Source organism: Trichoplusia ni, chromosome 23 (assembly GCF_003590095.1).
Source record: "Trichoplusia ni isolate ovarian cell line Hi5 chromosome 23, tn1, whole genome shotgun sequence".
Taxonomy (NCBI): Eukaryota; Metazoa; Arthropoda; class Insecta; order Lepidoptera; family Noctuidae; genus Trichoplusia; species Trichoplusia ni.
In genome coordinates, this window is record NC_039500.1 from 4,117,758 (window position 1) to 4,138,692 (window position 20,935).

At 39.1% G+C, this 20,935-nt stretch overlaps 1 protein-coding gene across 1 annotated transcript; it reads left to right on the top strand.

Annotated features, from left to right (window-relative positions):
- Nucleotides 1–142: 142 nt before the first annotated feature.
- Nucleotides 143–17,356, top strand: LOC113504793 (5'-3' exoribonuclease 2 homolog). Its single transcript, XM_026887237.1, has 16 exons — nt 143–345; nt 714–953; nt 1,793–2,022; nt 2,185–2,291; nt 2,688–2,846; nt 3,183–3,490; nt 3,810–4,007; nt 4,196–4,282; nt 4,542–4,705; nt 5,239–5,407; nt 5,653–5,742; nt 6,085–6,241; nt 6,716–6,911; nt 7,174–7,367; nt 7,780–7,896; nt 15,755–17,356. The coding sequence occupies exons 1-16, from the start codon at nt 271–273 to the stop codon at nt 16,225–16,227; spliced, it is 2,964 nt and encodes a 987-aa protein (XP_026743038.1). The 5' UTR covers nt 143–270; the 3' UTR covers nt 16,228–17,356.
- The last annotated feature ends 3,579 nt before the right edge of the window (nt 17,357–20,935 follow it).

A 20,935-nucleotide genomic window follows, 5' to 3' on the forward strand; every position in this document is an offset into this window, starting at 1 on the left:
AATGTTTCGTTAATAACTAATAGCGGAAAGTTTTTATTTTAAATAAATATTTTTATGAATATTTAATCAAGGATTAAAAATCATGAATGTTAATCCTGAACGAAACTTTTCTTGCTATCGTACTTGACAACTTGACTTAAAAATATTTTTCTCTCTTTCACACTTTCGAAATGCCATCTTGTGCGTCGATTTGTTTGTGTTGAATGAATACGTAACAAAATATAAACGAAGTGAAGAATCAGACCAGATAATATAAAGAGAAACCTTAAGATGGGAGTACCAGCATTCTTCCGCTGGTTGAGTAGAAAGTACCCCAGTGTCATAGTGGAATGTATTGAACAGAGGGTAAACCATAACCTAAAAAAATGTTTTGTTGTAAATTGTTTTAGTTAGCCTATTCAACCGAGTTTTTCATTAAATTATGAAAATAAGTATAGTTTTGCTATTCGAACAATGGTTCTGGACCTCCTGCCTGACGTTATCCTGCTATTATTCATACATTTTTAAACTCATGATTGATGATTGGCGATTGGCGGCTGCAAAAAAATTGACAGTGATAATAACTATAAAACAAGTAAAAGAAATATCCAAAACGTGTCTCTACTCAGTGCCAAATGGTCTACTTACGGACTATACTCATTTTCAACTTTTATAAGCTTACATTTAAAAAATGCTACCATAACAAGGTGTAACATAAATAATTACTGTTCCAGCCTACCGATGTCGATGGCGAGCTCGTATACATAGACTCATCCCTCCCAAACCCCAATGGGGTTGAGTTTGACAACTTATACCTGGACATGAACGGGATCATCCATCCCTGTACACATCCCGAGGATAAGCCACCCCCAAAGGACGAGGATGAGATGATGGTGGCTATCTTCGAGTGCATCGACAGGCTGTTCAGGATTGTGAGGCCCAGGAAACTGCTGTACATGGCTATTGATGGAGTTGTAAGTGAATATACTGTAATTGTAGTCAGGACTAAAGTTAAGAGTAAAAGTATAAATATCTGGTTTGGTTCCAGCCTGGTATCTGCTGAGGTTTTGGTATTTGGTTTATATAGAGTATACTAAGAGTGTTTACCTTGAAATAATTTCTATCTTAAAAATATTTTATTTAGTGCCTACATAAGTACCTACCTATTGGTACAATTAAAGTATTTTAAAACCCTATTGGTTAATGAAAAACAGTCTCAAGAACCTTTGAGGTAAAATTACAAGCACCCAGTGCAAGTGAGAACACAATAAGTGCCTGACCGACTGAATGAGTGTGTCAATGTTTAACTATGAAAAATCTATTGTTGGGCTCTGTAATAAGTTATATGACTCTTATAAGATAAATAAATAGCAGAAAAAAAATACTTAAAGACAAATCATACCGCAAGTCAATTCAGACCACAACAATATATTAATAATATGTCTATATTGAGTTACTGATGAGTAAAACCACCAGCAACCTTAAATATCTTAGGAGATATCACAGTTTCAACATCAACTCTGCATCAACATAATTATTATTTGTATGTTGTGGTAAGATCCGTTGTTAGCTTTGGGTTATTTATAAATTATTTGTTTTAGGGTTTTGTGTTTACCTTTTGGTTATGGAAACTTAAATACTTATTACATTTTTGGAATACTTTTTTAATGTAAAAAGCAGTTAAAATAATTGGATAAAATTTATGAAAATGGTAGCACGCATGTGGGAATAATACCAGCAAGCGACAACGTGGACATGAACTAGTCAATAATAATTCACATTTACTGAATTTCATAATCTTTCTGTTAACCAGGCACCAAGAGCAAAAATGAACCAGCAAAGGTCCCGTCGTTTCCGTGCGTCTAAGGAAACGCAGGAAAAAATTGATGAGATAGCCCGCATTCGATCGGAGCTGCTCGCTAAGGGCGCATACCTGCCGCCCGAGAGGCCCAAGGAGGCGCACTTCGACTCCAACTGCATCACACCCGGGACACCCTTCATGGACAGGCTCAGCAAGTGCCTACATTATTATATACATGACAGGTTTGTGTAGTTTAGTCATATGAGATTGCATTCTCAAAAGTCTATATTTGTGCTGGATCAGAAAAAGAGGATTTTGTTCTATCTTTTAAAAAAAGACAAAACTATAACCTTACTGTACAAGGGCTTTTTCTACCACTCTATATAATTACTTTGTGGTTCCAGATTAAACAATGACCCAGGCTGGAAAGGCATCAAGGTGATACTCTCTGATGCTAATGTCCCCGGTGAAGGAGAACACAAGATTATGGATTATATCAGGAGGCAGAGAGGTGAGATCAGAACATTTTTTAAAAAACGACTCCCGCTATAAGGAATTAAATTCTTGTGTCGTGGGGTGTTTACAAACATACAACTCACATGCACAAAGACACCCAGACTCAGAACAATCATTTGTGGAACACACAAATGCTTGCCCTACGTGGGAATCGAATCCGCGACACGACGCTCACAGTGGGTTTGGCGTGGTGGCTTCAACCACTCGGCTATCCGTGCAGTCACCGCATGAACACGGCATTAGTTTCCATCATAATAACGACCTAGTTGAATACTATAACATTTTTTTAAGCTACTCCCGAACTGAGACAATTATTTTTCTCAAATTATTTCACACCTTTATGGAAGAGAAAATCAATATATTACAACTGTTGACGGTATTGTGTGTGCAGTGCAGCCGGAGCACGACCCGAACACGCAGCACGTGTTGTGCGGCGCCGACGCCGACCTCATCATGCTGGGGCTGGCCACGCACGAGCCCAACTTCACCATCATCCGGGAGGAGTTCAAACCCAACAAGCCGAGGCCCTGTGACGTGTGCGGACAACTAGGTCAGTAGACAGTAGATTTTTGAAAACGAGCCATCGTGTACATTTTATGACGATATATTAGAAATGAATGAATTTCGAGGACAAAAAAAGTACCGTAAAAATACCTATGTGTGTTCAGTCAAGAAATACCTTATTTGTTAAGTAAGGATCATCTTGTAAACATGAAAATTACAAAATATTTAACACTTCTAACCAAAAAGTACCTTCTTTAATCGATATGTAGCTAAGCTTGATAATCGCAAGATTGAAAACCTTTCTTTAAACAATCTATAAAATACAAAACATTCTATAAATGACAAAAAGCATTTTATTCTTAAAACCATTTCCTCGTACCAGGACACGAAATGAAGGAATGCACGGGTAGCAACCCCGACGCGGCGCTGGTCCGCGCGGACCCCGCCTTCGGCAATCAGGACAGCTTCATCTTCGTGCGGCTGAGCGTCCTCCGGGAGTACCTGGAGAAGGAGCTGCAGATGCCGGACCTGCCCTTCCCCTACGACTTCGAGAGGGCGCTCGACGACTGGGTCTTCATGTGCTTCTTCGTGGGAAATGACTTCTTACCTCATCTCCCGAGCTTGGAGATCAGAGAGGGCGCTGTGGATCGATTAGTCAATTTGTATAAGAAGTGTGTTTATAAGACTAAGGTGAGATGTTTAGAAGCTTGTGAAATTTAATACAAATATTTTGCAATGTAATATAATCTACTGAGAACAATTAAACCTACGAAAAGGAGACTGAAATAAACTGCAGTAAAACTGTTTAATAATACTTGTTATTTTATAAAAGAAATTACAATAATAGCAATGATTTACTCAAAATCTTAATATGTGAGACAATTATGATATATCCTTGTAGAATAACACAATCATGATCAACCTTTTGAAGTCGAAATACGTTAGTGGTACGAGACGTACGAGAACATCAGTATATTCACTGTTACCTTACATTTTTTGTTCTACCCAGGGTTGGATAACAGACAGCGGCGACGTGAACCTGGAGCGGGTGCAGGTGATCATGACGGAGCTGGGCCACATGGAGGACGAGATCTTCAAGCGGCGCCATCAGAACGAGCTCAACTTCAAGCACAAGGACAAGATGCGCAAGCGCAACCAGCAGCGCGTCAACTTCCAGATGCTCGAGAAGACACAGTTCGCGCCCATGGTGAGGCTAATACAACATTGAAATACCAACCGTATTGCTTTGAGTTAAAGTTCATTTTGCATTGCTTTTTTCCAATTAGCTGGTGACTAATATAAACTAACATCGAATGACGATAACAATGAAATAAAAACCGTATCGCTTTGAGTTAAAGTCTATTTTATATAATGTATTGCTTTTTCAATTTTCAGCCTATTGCAGAGGCAATTAAACCTCTGGAAAACGTCCGCCAGGAGGCGGCTGTTCTGCGTATTGCGGGCATGCAGCGCGCCGCCGCTGTAAGTATACACAGCAAAGTTACTGATTAGCTTTTTGATATATAAAAAAAGTGTAAGTTTGAGTGCATTGCCAGAAAATTGTGTGACATTGTGTCGCTTTTCTATTACGTAAAATACATAATATTATACATGTATCATCTACGATATTCTAATTCAGTTGAGTTTACATGTTGTTTTAACGAATTCGCAAAATTATTACTATTTATGTTATGATAATTTAACTTGCTTTAAATAAATAAAAACGAAATTATCAATATAGCAAGAGCAAGATGGCGATCGCGGTCGCAAGCGCTCAGCGACTGCGGCCGGACTCGACGACGACGACGACGACAAGCACGACGAGGTGCGGCTGTGGGAGGAGGGCTTCAAGGAGCGGTACTACGAGAGCAAGTTCGAGGTCGCCAGGGATAACCTCGAGTTCAGGTGAGGCTATATAGTCTTGTGAATAGTGTTATTGACTTGTAACAAGTGGGTTGTATTGAGGATTCATGTAAATAAGCTGCGCTCTGTGCAGTGCAGTAGTGTTTTCTTCTATAGCTATTTAAAAAATATATTGCTGTATAGAAAGGCAAGGCTATTTGATTCGTGGAAATATTTATCATATAATTAAAAAAAAAACTAAATACGGCACGTTTTAATCATGTTAAGTAGCTAGTATGAATTATAAAATTAATATAATCTTATCATACACAATTTTTGAACTATAAATATATTCTAAACTAACAAACTGTACCCGTCATAGAAATATATGTATCATTGAGTGTGTTTACGAACCACTAGCGCCATCTAACGGACACTTAAGGCGCCAACGTTTCAGGCAACGAAAGCGGCTGATAATGACGTAACAACCCGGCGATTTTTATACGTTTTTTAAGAGTAACAAATCTTCATGATCAAGTCTTGTCCCCCGCCTCCCACCTATATGAGAGCGAGTATTGACTGCTGGTGTGTGGCAGGTACCGCGTGGCCCTGCAGTACGTGCGCGGGCTGTGCTGGGTCCTGCGCTACTACTACCAGGGCTGCGCCAGCTGGAAGTGGTACTTCCCCTACCACTACGCGCCCTTCGCCTCCGACTTCGTCAACATCTGCGGACTGTCCACCAAGTTCGAGGAGGGCACGCAGCCGGTAAATATGACATATATAGTATTATGTATAAAACTGTTTATGTAACTATATGGTTAGATAGGAAAGAAGAATTGCAAAACCTAAAGTGGTCAGGTATGGTATAGTTTCTATTACATAAAATATAAAATATTGCTATGTTAATTTGTACCTAGTCCTGCACTGTCACTTTTTCAAAATTAAATAAGTTTATAATGTTGAAATGATTATCAACCGTATAGCCGTAATAATAAGGATTATTGTTGTAGTTCCGGCCCCTAGAGCAGCTGATGGGCGTGTTCCCGGCCGCCAGTTCGTCTCACGTGCCGCGGCCTTGGGCCTGTCTCATGTCGGATCCCGTGAGTATATAATATATGATATTTGTTTATGAAACTAAGGAACTTGGGATGAAAAACCAATCTGTTACTATCAAAGCAAATAATCATTCAAGATTTAAATGGAAATATCTTTAGAATTCAGCTTATTCTTTAATTAAAATACTTAAAAACGATTTTAATATAATCATTAATCAGCTTGCAAAAAATGAGTGAAATAATATATATCGTTTTGGATTTACAATATAATTTTCGTTCAGGATTTTTAAATAAAGGTTTACTGTATTGGTTCTGTATATCTGTATTCGACAAAGTAACATTATACCCAGCCGAACAAAATATTAATCTATAACTATATCTGTGCAGTTCTCGCCTATCATCGACTTCTACCCGACGGACTTCAAGATCGACCTGAACGGCAAGAAGTTCGCGTGGCAAGGCGTCGCGCTGCTGCCCTTCGTGGACGAGGCGAGACTCTTCAAGGCCCTGGAGCCTTACTATGGGGACCTTACGGAAGCAGAGAGTATGATATACTATTATTATTATCAATAGTTCAATGGGCTAAAGAGAAGCATGAGGTTGTAGTTATTTCAGAGACACTGTCTGTTTCCTTGCTAAACGGTTTATAGTTCTAGGCAATTGATTATCTTTTCATAAAAAAAATGAATCCTTGTTCCATTTTATTCCCGTGTTTTTATACACTTACTTTTTGAGGCTCTTCCCTATAAGCAGGCTGAAATTTTCAGGGTAGCTTTAGATCCGACGAAATTGCAATTTATAGCTATAAAAACTGTTAAAAAACAAAATTAAAAAACGTGGGTATTTAGATTTTTAAAATCTACCAATCTTTATATATTTTTTTTTACGTTGAAAGTAATTTTTTGGAGTCCCTGGTGTAGCCGAATTCATTTTTTGATGTATGTTGCACGTTTTATATTTTCTGAACCGGTATCCATTACGCTTCATGAGCTAACTGGTGTATTTTGTGGCGACCCAGAGCAGCGCAACATCCGCGGCTGGGACCGGCTGTACGTGGGCCCGGGCAACAAGAGCTACGCCTACGTGTGCGGGCTGTACGCGGCGGCGGGCGCGCGCCTGGCCGCGCTCGTGGCCGAGCCCGCGCGCTACCGCTACTGCAGCGACGGCGTCAGCGGGGACGTCATGCTCAGCAAGGACTGCGTCGTCGTCGGAGGGTGAGTGCTCAATTATGCTGTTTTGACCAAATTTCGTCGTGCTCAAAAATGATTTTAAACTGAAATTAAAAAAAGCTTGAAATTAAACTTCAAGAGAGAGACTAGATTGGGACTGGATTGGTCCACCCAATCCAGTATTCCATTCTTCAACGTTGTCACCTGACTCAATCATAGCCATGTAACTACATTTTCGATCCTCGTTGAATCTTTCTATGTCCCGTTTTCTCCGGCGTTGATATAACTCTTTCTTATTGTATGGCAGGCAGCTACCCTCACCGGTGATAGGCCTGCAGCCAGTCCTGGGTAACCAGGTGGTGTGCGTGCGGTTCTCGGACCCCGAGTACGACAAGGAGTTCCCCGCGCGGCGCCTGGAGGGCGCGGTGCAGCCGCCGCGGGTGCTGCGCCCCGGACAGGGGCCCGAGGACACCGGCAACAGGAACTGGCGCCCGCAGATAGGTACCACTAACACACAACTTACCAAAAGTTTGACCAATTCGTATACCCCATAAGCGCCCGTGAATGTTTCCTTTTCGTGGATTTACGTGTGCCACAACAGCAAGGCGATAGAGGTTCACACTTAAAATTGAACTGAAAGTTCATAAATATAATAAATTCTTAAGTATAATAAACGGGCCTTAAAACATAATCCATGCTGCTGCAATACATGTGTCCAAAAACTAGTTTAGCTTAACACTCAAGTCAAAGCCACACGAAGGCTTACTCAATTCTGAAGTTATGATAAATGAGGATGTCTGAAGCCCTAGACAAAAACCAAAGTAAATAGTCACTTCGTCTTAGTCTATACGTCACCACAACTTAGTTGAGGGTTCTTATTATCAGGTGTTATAAATATGTGTGTATCTCCCAGGCATGGTCCGCTCCAACACGATAGCGTCCATGGAGGAGGCGGGCCGCCGCATGCTGGGCCACCACCTGCCGCGCGCGCAGCCCTACGGGGCCGTGCCGCCGCCGCAGGGGCAGCATCGTGAGTACACACCAGGATAACTACCTTTAGGAATACCGCCTGGGCTGAGAGCCTCTGCGCAGAGAAACTGGACACCTATTATTGTTTCTTTGAACGCTTATGTTACCATACCGTACCAATTTGGTATGTCGCTTTGTAGGCCATGAAGCCTGTGACCTGCTGCCATAAGCACTTAGAAAGTTGGGTCTTTACACCAGGTGCAACAAGCTTTGATCTCTAGGGAACGAAGCTCTACCGAGATATCTTGAAAATGACAAACCCTTCTCTTCGCAATGCGGAATTTAGCTCGGACTCACGGTGGCCCATGGAGGCAATGTGTCCGGAATTCCTCGGAATGCCTTCATCCACGGCTTATAGCCCGATCCCGTTCGGCGTTTTCACATACGTAGATCCAGACTGAGCACGAGCATTACCTCCAGACATCAGTGCGGTGATCTAGACTACACAGTAAACGCTGGTCGTATGTTCTGACTCGCGTCGAGCTTTTCTGCGCTGAGAAGCGTTAACGTCGCCGCGCTGCCCTTCTGATGCTAGCACCAGTTGAAGGCGCTGGCTCACTTTACACGTCGGCATGCAAAACATGAGAAAAATTCCCTCGCATAGTGAAAAAAGGATGTTCTTTACCATAAAGCATAACCATAAAAAAATTGCATAGCGAATCCATTTCTATTCAATTTTTCCAAATATTCTTTAATAACATGATTACTGCAAACATTCTTCTCGAATGGCTACTCAATGGAAAAATATGTTTTTGAAGCAGTTACTTACACCAAGGCGCTGTGGGAAGCCAAGCACTCTTCCTCAGGTACAAATTGTGGGATATATTGCTAGGAACAACAGCCTATCGAAGGAGGCATCGTCGGTCAGGACAATCTCGATTACAACAAGTCAAGTCAAACCAAAGTTTGTTCGAAAATGTTACTACCAGTAAAGCTGCCTCCATTTGTCTAAAGTCGTGGTGATCCATGCTGATAAAACTAGTGAAATAGTATATAAAAAAAATGTGAGCACAAATAACTTAAATGAAAAGTGCAATTACCAGCCATGCTAACTCTGTTTGTAATTTAATCGATAAGATTCTTAACAATCTCGGTACGTAATATTCCGTATATCCCTAACACAGGAAAACTAGATGATTCTCTGCAGAACATTCTAAACTCTATTTGGGAAAATGTATTACAAATATAATTTTCGACAATTAAACAATCATCAATCTAATAACCGTCAGCAAAACAAACAGTAGTTGAGTTTATTAAAAATTAATTCGGCCGCACGTCATTTCCGCCAACAATGGCGCGAGCGTGCGATATAATTGAGTCACGTGACTTCCCCTCTCCTCCTCCCGCCCCTCCGCTCCCCTACGCCCCGTGCCCACGCTCGTCAGTCGTTAATTGGCTGTCGGAGCGGGCGCACGTCGCACGTGATCAACGGGAGGTTAATACGTTCATGATTGACGGGTTATGTTTATTTGAGCTTTGATTATGTTGACTATATTTTAATGACTCGATTTTGAAATCTGCAAGATGAAAATAAAATGTAAAAGCGACGATGAGAGAGATTTACTTCATTAATTAACTTTGTTGTATGTATTTAATAAGTAACATAATCCAATCAATTAATCGAGAGAGAAATTATTAAAAAAAAACCCCTGCAAATTAACGAAATCACAAATCAATTAATTTAACTTATCGAGGTCCACTGCTGGACATTGGTCTCCCTCAAGTTGCGCCACAACACTCAACACCTTCCACGTTCATTCCGAGCTAGCTACCTGCCTATCAAGAAGACTACATGTCAATTTGTTACTTAATTATGATTAAGTATCTATAATATATCAAAAATTGATACCATAACGAACTTCCCACAAATAAAAGCTAAACAATTACATCACATCATGAACATCTCGTAGTCATTGTGGTCCAATTTGCGTCCCCTGCTAAAATCGAAGGCCCGGGGCTAGGGTTGTACCACAATACAAACATAATCGCTCGACAATCAGAGCTCGCGTTGATGGCGCCCTCCGAGTGACGCCGGAGGGCTATGTAGTCGTCAACTACTACATGTGACCTTAGGCCGTTTGGTGTGGTGTTAACAAGTATTTGGTGGTATAGCTAATAAGATTCTGATACGGTATGGAAAAAAGTATTTAAAAATCGTGTTGAAATATTTCTTCAAGTCTTTCTCGGATAAATTGTCATACTTTTTTTCTATTAATTAGACACGATTTTTGCTGGTCTTCTCTATCGAAATAATGTATTTTAAGGGCTCATCTAAGGTCATACTAAATAAATGGGATGAAATTAAATCAATCATCAATTTTACATCGTTTACATCATTTTTACATCGCTGCAGTCGACGTAACATAATTGATTTGCAAATACCGTTACGCCTTCCTAAGGCCTACTAGAAATATATCCGAGTTATATGATTTGGTCTGATCTGCTGTTTTACTACAACATGGTACATTTTTTCTTTTTTATTTAATCCTACTCCTGCCTTTGTCGGCCGCGCATTACTCAAACAAACTACTGTGTTTACATCCTGAATTATCGAACAATGCTCTAATTTGATCTCTTTACGAAAGCATCAACAAAACGCCCGATCCATTGCACTAAATAGATAATTACTAGCCAGCACTTAGAAAAAACAAAATTACACACAAATAGCCGGCAAATGTATTCCATTATACGACATTCGAAATTCAAATTGGCCAATCGCTCGCATTGACGTTTAATAGCGCGCGAGGGCAAACAGGAAGTGCGTAGGGACGCCATTGTGTGCCTCCGTGTCGCCAGCTACGAAAATAATAATTATAGAGGGTTGCCAACAATAGGCGGCGATTTTTTTAAATATCGAAGCTCAAGTGCTTCCTATAGAGGATTACCGATACAATGTCGGAAGTTTTTTTTTTACTTTTTCTTTTTTGTAACCTTTAACCAGGTGTTTTAATACCGGGTTTAGGTTTTTTTTAATAATCGGATAAAGATATCTTGTGATCTTTAAATGTGGGTTATTTGGCAGTGTTGAGTGGTCCGCTTTTTATTCTTTCGATCTATGAATTGAGGCTTCTATATTTTGTTAAAAGTGTATTTTTTTATTTATTGGATTTTTATACGTTTTTAATACTTTGATCTCGAGATTCCGTTCAATTTAGTAGCTTTTATTAAGGATGTGCAAGTGCTTGTTTTGAAAGTACTTTCGAAAGTAAGTGGTTCGACCACTACCTACAATAAAAAGAAAGGATGGACTTAGTTGATCTAAAAGATTACTTATTAAAAAGCATACATAAAATAGCTCTTCTTGGTAAAATTGGCCGACATCGGGTAAAAACTAATTCGCCTTGAAAAATGTAAACTGAAATAACTCTTTCGATATTACTGATTAAAAGCCAAGCGACATTATTGTTACTTTTGCAAATACTTCATACTCTTTTTTCAGTTTAATAAGCTAAGTCAAGGGTTTGTATGTAACCCCTAAGCATCCTTCTATTCCTAGTTCCAATCACGAGTGCAGGCTCTGCATCAATCGGGTCAAACGCTGACAACTCGTCAGAAGTCACTACACAACACTCCCAATTACAATTCAATTAATTTTAAATAAAAAGTACAATAATTGTCATTCTTATTACAATGAGATAAGGATTGTTTTTGCATAGCTATCTAAAGCTACCGGGCTTACCGGGGTCGGGGCGCACGCGGCCCAATTATGAGTTTCAACCCCCAACTAAGGGAAGGTTTTAATTGAACACGCTTATTTTATTTTATGATTGACGTGTTTTTTTAGTGTTTTATATGTATGTTGTCATGTTCATGTTCGTGAAGAATAATTATAAAATGTATGTTTATGTAACCTGATAGTTTGATGGCCCAAATCCGGGAGTTAAGTCCAACTGGAAATGTGGAGGATACGCTGTAAGTGTTAACACTTAGAGACTGCTGAAGTAAGGCGAATTTAGCATAAGAAAATCTGTCACCACGCCGTACCCAATGAGCGCGACTTGCCGCGGGTTCGATCTCCGCGTGGGACAAGCGTTTGTGTGATCCACGAATGCTTGTCCTGAGTCTGGGTGTCTAATTGTCTATGCGCATTGAGCCTATTAGTATGATTGTGAAACTCCCCTCGTAACTAGCATAAAATTTCGTTGTACCACTTTTTCAGCTATGGTAGTATCTTTATAACGACATCTTTTACAGAAACATAAAAGTACATATCTTTAAAACAGTTCGTTAAGGACATCAAACTCACTCAACTCTATTTTAACCGCATATAACAAAACCGAATAGAGCATAATACCAAGTAAAATAACAAATGTAATACTAAACATTGTACCCAGCACAGTTTGTACAGCGAGTTAGCTCCACGCATAACGAAGGCGTGTATTCCGAGGGTAGATAAAAAATAAACGAGTCGTCTGCTCTCGACATTGTCTCCAGTCGCCGGTAATTAGAGGCACCGCCCGCGCGTGCTCAAGGGCGCGCCGCCTCACTGACGAGCGAGTGCACAGGTCCAGAGCCTGTGGTTACAAACGATACGAGCTATGAGGGCTGGAGGCAAAGCTGATGTCGAAATTATCATCTTGAAATTGTGACGGATGAGAATATTTTCTTATATTATTTTTTTTTTGAATTTCTTACACAATGGTTACTTTTTCATATTTTTGAATTAATGAATTAATGTTAATAATTAGATTGCGTTTCGACGAGGCTGATGGAAACTTACTTATTCTTCTTATTGTGACATTGTTAAATTATGTGTCTAGATAAAAATGACGTGGTCGTCACAGATGTCTAAATGCTTTCAAAACATACTAACTACGGAACTCGGGAACTCCCTAGCCGTTGTTCTTTGCCGTTTCCTACACCTGTTCACTATTTTCGTTTTCTTGTTACCATCATTAAAATAAGACTTGTGCAAACAATAAAAATAGATCTACGTAGTTATCGTCCCTAAATGTTATAATAGATCTTTTACATTATCCCCGACGCCGACAGCTAGGTCTATTAGCCGTTACATAAATATAATAAAACTGTATAATAGTGGGCGCTGATTTTGTTTGCCTAGTACTTGACTTGATTTTTCCTCCTTTTCCCTCTTATTTTATTACGTAAACGACTGCTGTGTTTTTATTAACAGACGTCATAACATTTTTGACTAAATCAATATACACCATTCTGATAACACCCCATTGTACTTCTCGTATATTTTGTCGTGACAATTCTTAAGGGCAACTGATATTGGTCACTTTGCCAAGTATGAGACAGAATTTCTCTATTTACAGTTGTAAGTATTTTCAAAATTCAAAATTCCGTCCCTGGGTTAGATAGCGAGCTCGTCGGTGGTATAATTTGGCCGGCGTCGCCCGCCCTGGCTTTCACGTGAATGTGACGCGGCGCGCCCATTAGGTGCCTATTATGTCTGCTGCCACCTGCTTTTATATTTTTTAGTTTTTACCACTGCTCTGTAAGGACTTGTAGCCACTGATGTGTAACAACCGTTGACAGATATGACAATTATTGTATGTAACGTAATTGCTATAGAAGAGCTTTAAAAACATTGTTAATGGCGTACACATGTACATATTATGACGCAACCGGTAAGAATAAATGTCTAACAAAGTGATTCATATTCAGAACGTGTTTCTTTTAAGTAGGCCTTTTTCAGGCTCTTTTGAAGCGTTAGTGACTCTAGTTGCGCGATACTGAAAAGTCATCCTTATAAAGAATATCCTCCAAGAAACATCTCCATCCACTCTTAAGGGCCATTTCTTTTCTCTTAGAAAATGTATTTGTAGTTTGTAGATCATAATTTACTAATCAGGCCTCCGAAGTCGAACTAGCGACAAGTTAGCATGTCATCCTCAGGGACATGGTTTTGGTGGCCTATAGAGCACTTGGCTATAAATGTAGAGTGTATTTTGTAACATAAGTTAAAATCAGTAATGCTACGATACAGTGAGTCACAAACCTTGTAAAGTTTCAGGCTGTGTGAAAAGATGGCGTAACTCGAGTCCCGAAAATGGATGCTTTGACAATCTTACCGCCTTAAGCGAGTTCCTTTAAGCTTAGCTTGCTCTACAAGAGTACTTTAAATTAACAAGTATATGTACAAAAATCGTAATTGTCATTATACCAACCCGCAAAATCCTCATAGATGTTTTACATAATGCTTAAAATGAAACAATCCACACGTTTTATTATGTTTAACTTCTATTGTACTATTGTGGAGCAGAAAAAAGAATAAAGCAAGTTACCAAGCTCAAAATATATTTAATATCGATATATAAATCCTACACAAATAATATCTACACAATACGTACTGTGAGTTTTGACCCAGCCTGCCTCACCCACACACAATCAAGAACTTAGAATTAATAGCGCGTTGTACGTGCCCCGCGTTGGGCGCCAACGTCGGTAACAACAATGCCAGCTAATGGCGACGCGTCGTTACGCACTCGACGCTCCGCAATTATTAATGCCTCCGCTGCTACGTGTGACAGGTACAAATAGTCTATTCTCTCGCAAATTACTACCACACTTAACTGCTTGTTTAGATATTGCAGGCTTTGGACCATTGTTTTGTGTACAGTACGGCCCAGACGTAAGTTTTTCATGTATTTGTACTTTTAAATATTTTTCAGCTTTTGATCATTAATTGTTTTATTTTAAAATAACAATTGCTTGGAATGGTGAAACAAACAAAAAGTTAATGTTTCTCCTTGCAATTAAATTCGTTTTTTTTAAAGTCGCTCCGTCTGTAAAGGGTTTAAAGTGTACTTAAATATATCCTCATTTTTGATCAGTACTCAGACCAATATGAATCTAGTATTATTATTAACCTAGTCGATTTATAGTTAATAACTTAATATCTGCAAACACCTTAAATTCTACCCAAAAAGCCCCAAAACAATGAAACAAAAGCTATATCCCCACCATTTTCCACATCGCTACTGATAATCCCTCTCTAAAATCAAAAGTGTTCATCTCAATACAAAATGCAAATATTTTTAATCTGTGTGCGATGTTACTAAGCCACTGGAGTCTGGTCGCTTGCAATCGGTTTACCTACGCGTCAAATTTGTGATGTACGAAAAAGCTTAGTGTTATTTAGACGTTCACAGATTATGGGCGTAGTTGGTATTGAGGTGTTCATTCTAGATGCGACTACGGAAATGTTCTTATTTTTCAAAGCTTCAGTCAATTCGTTTTTTTTAGCCATTCTGATACACTAGAGACGCTTTAAATGTTGGGGTCATTTTACCTTGAAGGCACGTATTCAGTTTAAGTGAGGACTTCAAAATGGGATATTAAAAAGCTACACATTATAGTAATAGTGGAGAACGCATATCTTTACAGTGTGGTTTATGCTGTCGATCGAAAACATCGATATCTTTTGTTTCGAATTATATTCCTTGAATTCGTAACTAAAACTCAAACATGCGTCTTAATGTATTATAGTTAATAAATTTGTGGCAGGAGTCACCAGTCCTCTTCCAGAGCCACATTATCGTGGTGCAGGTTCTTGACAAAGCGAGCGATTAAACACTCGACGTGCGATTCGCGCGGGGCGCGTCGCACCGACTTTTAGTCGAGTGTCGCAATACGCGAGTTTTGTGCTCAAAGAGAACGTTTATATTCATACAAGTGTCGGGATGAAAGATGGCGTTTGATTCTCGCACTGAAGCCTTAAAATAAAGCCGGCTTGTACACATAGTTGCTCGGTGATGTCGGCTACATTGACTACAACGCCTACAGCCGTGACTATTGGATAATGAATTACGAAAATGACACAAATAACAGTCATATTCATATTCCTCAATATATCAAATTCTCCTAATAATGCTATCTCTCGTTTGTTACAGAACGCTCACAGTCGTTCGGTCCCCGACCCAGCGGGTACATGCCATACCAAGGGCACGGGCAAGGCGGCCGCAGCTACAGCTCGGGTAACCAGGAGCAAGGCAGCCGGTACAACCGCGACCACAGCCAGGGCTCTCGCGGCTACCAGAACAACCACGAGCAGGGCTACAGCCAGGGCAATCAGGGCAGTCGCTCTGGTTTCGGCTACGGCAACCAAAACAGATTCGGGAATAACTCTGGTGGTTACAACCAGAACCGGAGTCAGAGTCAAGGATACAGTTCACAGAGTGGAGGCTACCAGAAGTATGGTGGTCACCAGACAAGCCAGGGCTACAGCTCCACAAACAAATCTAGTAACCAGGGGTACAGCACGCAGGGCGGGCGGGACTCGCGCAGCCGGCACCACAGCGACCAGCCGCCCTCGGGGCAGGGCCGCCGGTACCAGGGCTCCAGCCAAGGCGGCTCGTGGCACTAACACCGCAGCCTTAAGACTTTTAGATGTAACGTGAAATAAAATTTAATAAAAAACGCTGTTTGCCACAGGCAATATGTGCATATCTAAAATTGCGATTCGAGCGGATATTTGTTGGGAAACTATAATTTAATTATGAAGTAACCAATATCTGTTTCCATACTTGTATTATAATTATAAATAACAACGTATAAGACCTACAAATATATCATCAATGTACACATTTAATTATTATTTCCACATTTATTTATGTTTTGTATATTTTGTGAAATTCGTCTTGAAAGCTAAATAGTTAGTGAGGTATGTTGCGTACGGCTAGAAATTGTACCTATTTTAGCTAGTTATGTTTACATGTGATATTTTGAGAATTAAAAGATTATCGACTATGTTTCATATCTGTTCATAAAATATTACTGTCTTGGGGGTACTGCAGTGCCCCTGCCAAGTCCCCAACGATTAGATTGGACTACAGTAAGTTATGTGTACTAATTAATGTGTTTTTATTGGCAACTGTACGCGATTAACATTGACGACTAACCCCGAATACTAAAAACGCTCGATTTTAAGGCGTTTTTTAATGTGTGTATGTCGCTTGCTACATTATTTTGAGTATGAGAGGCAATTAAAAAATAGTGCCACTTAAAATTGAGCGTTAAATATTCGCCCATAAGACTGGCGTTTCACAAAAACGATGTTTGTTATTTTGTGAAAAAGTAATACCCAAGCATTTTTCATAAAATTACAAAATGTATAAATATGAAACAGAAATATAATAAAATTATTGATAAGACAAGTTCAATTAGTAGTGGTGGTAGATACTATAATAAGTATTTTTATATTGCCACAATTTAATATAATTTGTCGAACTTTGCAGAGATCTCCGTATCTATTGACTTATATTTATCCGACTTCGGAACAGGAGGTTATTTGTGTGAATTCGTAGATGATTTTGTAACTGAGTTTACAATACTGGAATATAATTTACTGTTTCCGGGAGCTCCTATTCTAAAGCTGAATAGGTTCCCTATGACGGGCGCATTATTGCGACGAACTACCTATGTTAGATTAAGAATTTTATGTGAATCAATCAGTTTGGCACCCTAAACAAAAATAATAAAAATCTCGACACCTCTATCATTGTATTATTTATTATATTGCATTCCCGTTCCTTTTATTCCATCATAATGATTTAACGCAAAATATCGATATCGATTTGATAATCTGATGAAAAACATGAACCTAAACAACAGTACAATTCAGTCAACATTCAAAATTCTAATCAACATTTTTTTAGAATTTTGAATGCTGATATACCAGAAGTAAAATGAAGAAAAGACACCTCATGGGTAAAAATTAAAGTTCGATTGGAAATTGGATTGGAAATATAAATTTAATTCAAATTAACTACGATCTTATATCTTAACTATAAAAGTACAAAGTAAGCCCACCTTTTATTCCTCCCACACACCTTTAACCACATAAATAGGTATATGTACAAGTACCTTATATACCGACATCAAAATAATAATAAACTAAACACATTAGTGCACATGTCAAAACGTTTTCCAATATGGCGGACAAAAGATTTTCAAGTGGCTCGCGTTTGTGCACGATCAATAGTTCTTTTTTAAATTTCTTTCATGAGCTAAGGTAGGCATTGAATGGGAGCCACTCGAGGTATGAATGATGTTAACGGTGATTTTTTAAGTATTTTTTGTCCAGACTGCATGTAATGGACTGTTAATAATTTATTGAGTTTAGAGAACAATAATTACGTGTTGTGTTATGTTAAAGGTTAAGTTTAATCGGTACTTATTAGGGCGAAAAATAACGTTGGAAAAATTCGTATTTCATGACTTATTTATATGAGTTAATAATAATAGTGTCTGTTTCAGGATAAAAATAACAGGGTAGATTGACCAACGATGTAGAGTTTACAAATTCTGAAACGGGAGGTTGTGACTCATTTTGAGTAAAATTTTATCGCATTTCAAATGGCTACTATAATTTTATGTAAGGATAAGTGAATTGAATTGACAAGGTCCTCACTCATAGACCACCTGCCATAAAATCGAACAAATCAATCCATGGGAAAATCTGTCATCCGGAAAAGAAAGTTAGCCCCAGTCCTAAAAACGTCAAATCTACCGAACTGTGAAGCTATAATAGTTTTTGACATAATCTGCACACCGAGTGAAAGGATCTCATTCACACACCACAAGCAAGTCGAGCGATTCGCGACCACTTGACCTTCTCCCGTGACAACAATGACTGATCCGCGAAATTCCCATCAAAACGGAAATTGCTCATTCACACTCCGACGATCAAGAAACGCCACTCAAATTCTTAAGACTCGGAAATCAAAAGTCATCTGTCAAATGAAATTTGAATTCTGAGTTCGGTGGCGTGCTGCGCGCGCGCCGCGTGCGGCGATTGAGAGTCACGCGAGCGCCGCGGGGAGGGCGGCGACACGCTGGCCGCGCCACTCCCCGAGTCATTAGTACGTGTGGAACACAAAGACAAACCTTTGACACATTACTTCATGGTAAAGTGAACATTCTAGATCTTAGCCGCGTTTATGGGAAACGAGCAGAGTTACAAGGTTTACGGTTCAAATGTTATGCGTGTGAGAATGTGGAGGTAGCGCCGGCATGTCGATACATTTGTTACATTTCGATAGTTTTAAATGGTTTGCTTAACAATCTGGGAAATTATTTTCTTACATAAATGACTCTTGGAACTGACTAGGTTTAAGTTGTGTTGAGACTGACAAACAATTTGGGCCCTCCGCGTTTGGGCATTCAGGCACGTTAAATTGTATGTCCCGGCTGTTACTTATACGTATTTGACTGTCGTTACGGGTAGTTAGTAGCTAGAAAGTCTGATTAAGTGGTATCGTGTTGCCAAGGTAAGTAGAAAAGGTCAGATAGGATTTTTGAAAAACTCTGGTATTCAGCAGCATCCTGTTAGACTGGAAGTCGACCCCGACATTGTTGGGAAAAGGCTAGGATGATAATGAATATACGGAGCTATTAGCTTGAGCGATATGGACGTTAATATAAAGATAATGGAACGTACCAGGCCTATTTCCTAATTTTAGACATAGGCAAGTCTTTGTCCCATTCACCTATATGAATAAAATTAATAATGATTCAAAGACTATTTAAATAGATATATTTAAGTAGGCTCCACTTCAACATTATATCTTACATTATTCAAATATATCTAAAAACAATTTTTTTTTTGATACGTTTGTTATAATAATGCATCATTAGGTAGGCCACTACAGCCATGCCCTTCACTTTAAAGCGTAAATTATATCGGTCCCTGTCTGAAGCAACAACAACATAAATCTACAAACAGATGTGGTTATTTAACATCTAACCTACATTAATTCATCCAAATACAAATTAATTTTTGTTCAGTCAACACAAAAACTAACTGACGATAAACTTTCCCCCAAATTTCACATTCGGAACACGCGCTATGCACGGCGCTGATTGGGCGGTGCTACTCGCCGCTGATTGGCTCACAACTTGACAGTAATGGCGTTAACTCGAACCTTATTTACAAAAAAGGTCGTAACAATCAAATTTGAAAAACGATTTTCATTCTTATTTCAGCAGGATAGAGTTGAAGTCTGATTACGTTTACAGTTGGTGGTTGCATTACTGCTGTGTGACATTCTCCCCTCTAGACAGATGTTGCTACATTTCAGTAACAAATTCGCCCACAACCGGTTTTGAATGCTATTGTGTAATTTTTTTGTATTATTTCACCTAATTCATTTGTCATTCGGTTGGTTAGGCGTGGAGGGGAGATATAACTCATTTCAAGTCATTGTTTGTGACTACCGGTTTTTGAAAAAAGTTGTTTTAGTATCTCTGCATCATGATATGTTTTTGCAAGGATTTTCAAGTAGATATGCGTGTTTTGATTTTGGGACTAATGGACCTTATAAACGTAAACATTAAGGATTTAGAAAAATATTATTAAAATATTGGCAAAGTGGGCAGATAGAGCCTACTCACTGTTTTGTGTCCTTCATTTATAAGAGATCAAATATGAAAATAATTATCAGACTCTTGCACTGTTTCTTATTTTCATAAAAAGTTTGAATTTTTCCACTTTAAGTGTAGTTAGGCACTGGCGCACAGTAAATCAAAATACCTACTGTCATCGTATGTAAAAAATACAAAGTTTCACTTCACACCATGTGTGAAGGCTGACATAACGCGCATCAGCTTTACTTATTCATGACATCATTAACAAAAGACTAAAATTCATAAAACCATAATCATTTGTCCGCGAGTAAGCTGCCATGTTATATTGTACAGGCGACCTCACTTTCAAGGGCCATATATTTTTATTTTTTACTTTTTAATAATTCGCGCGGCGCAGCGGTCGAGCTTGAAGCACTCCTCTTGAGCACGGACCCAAAAAATCTCAAAAATCCACCCATGTGTTGGGATTTGACAAAATTGGTCACGGTTCCGTACGATCGTGATTATCCTGATTGGTACTGCTTCGGAGGATTTTTATTTTTTGATCTGGAATATGACGCAATTTCTTGTTTGATTTTTGAATTTGAGTTTGTTAGTTTTGGCCAGTTGTTTAATGGCTATTCCGTATAAATTCTTGTCAAGTCTTTTTGCTTATGCCATTTATATAAGATGCTGAAATATTCGTAAGGCAAGGCTTTTCATGAACA

Excerpts from the sequence above, each read along its gene's own strand:
- LOC113504793 (XM_026887237.1), top strand. The coding sequence starts at position 271 with ATGGGAGTACCAGCATTCTTCCGCTGGTTGAGTAGAAAGTACCCCAGT. Across the intron at positions 5,743-6,084 it reads CCTGTCTCATGTCGGATCCC|TTCTCGCCTATCATCGACTT; the intron begins GTGAGTATATAA and ends ATATCTGTGCAG. Across the intron at positions 6,242-6,715 it reads GGACCTTACGGAAGCAGAGA|AGCAGCGCAACATCCGCGGC; the intron begins GTATGATATACT and ends GTGGCGACCCAG.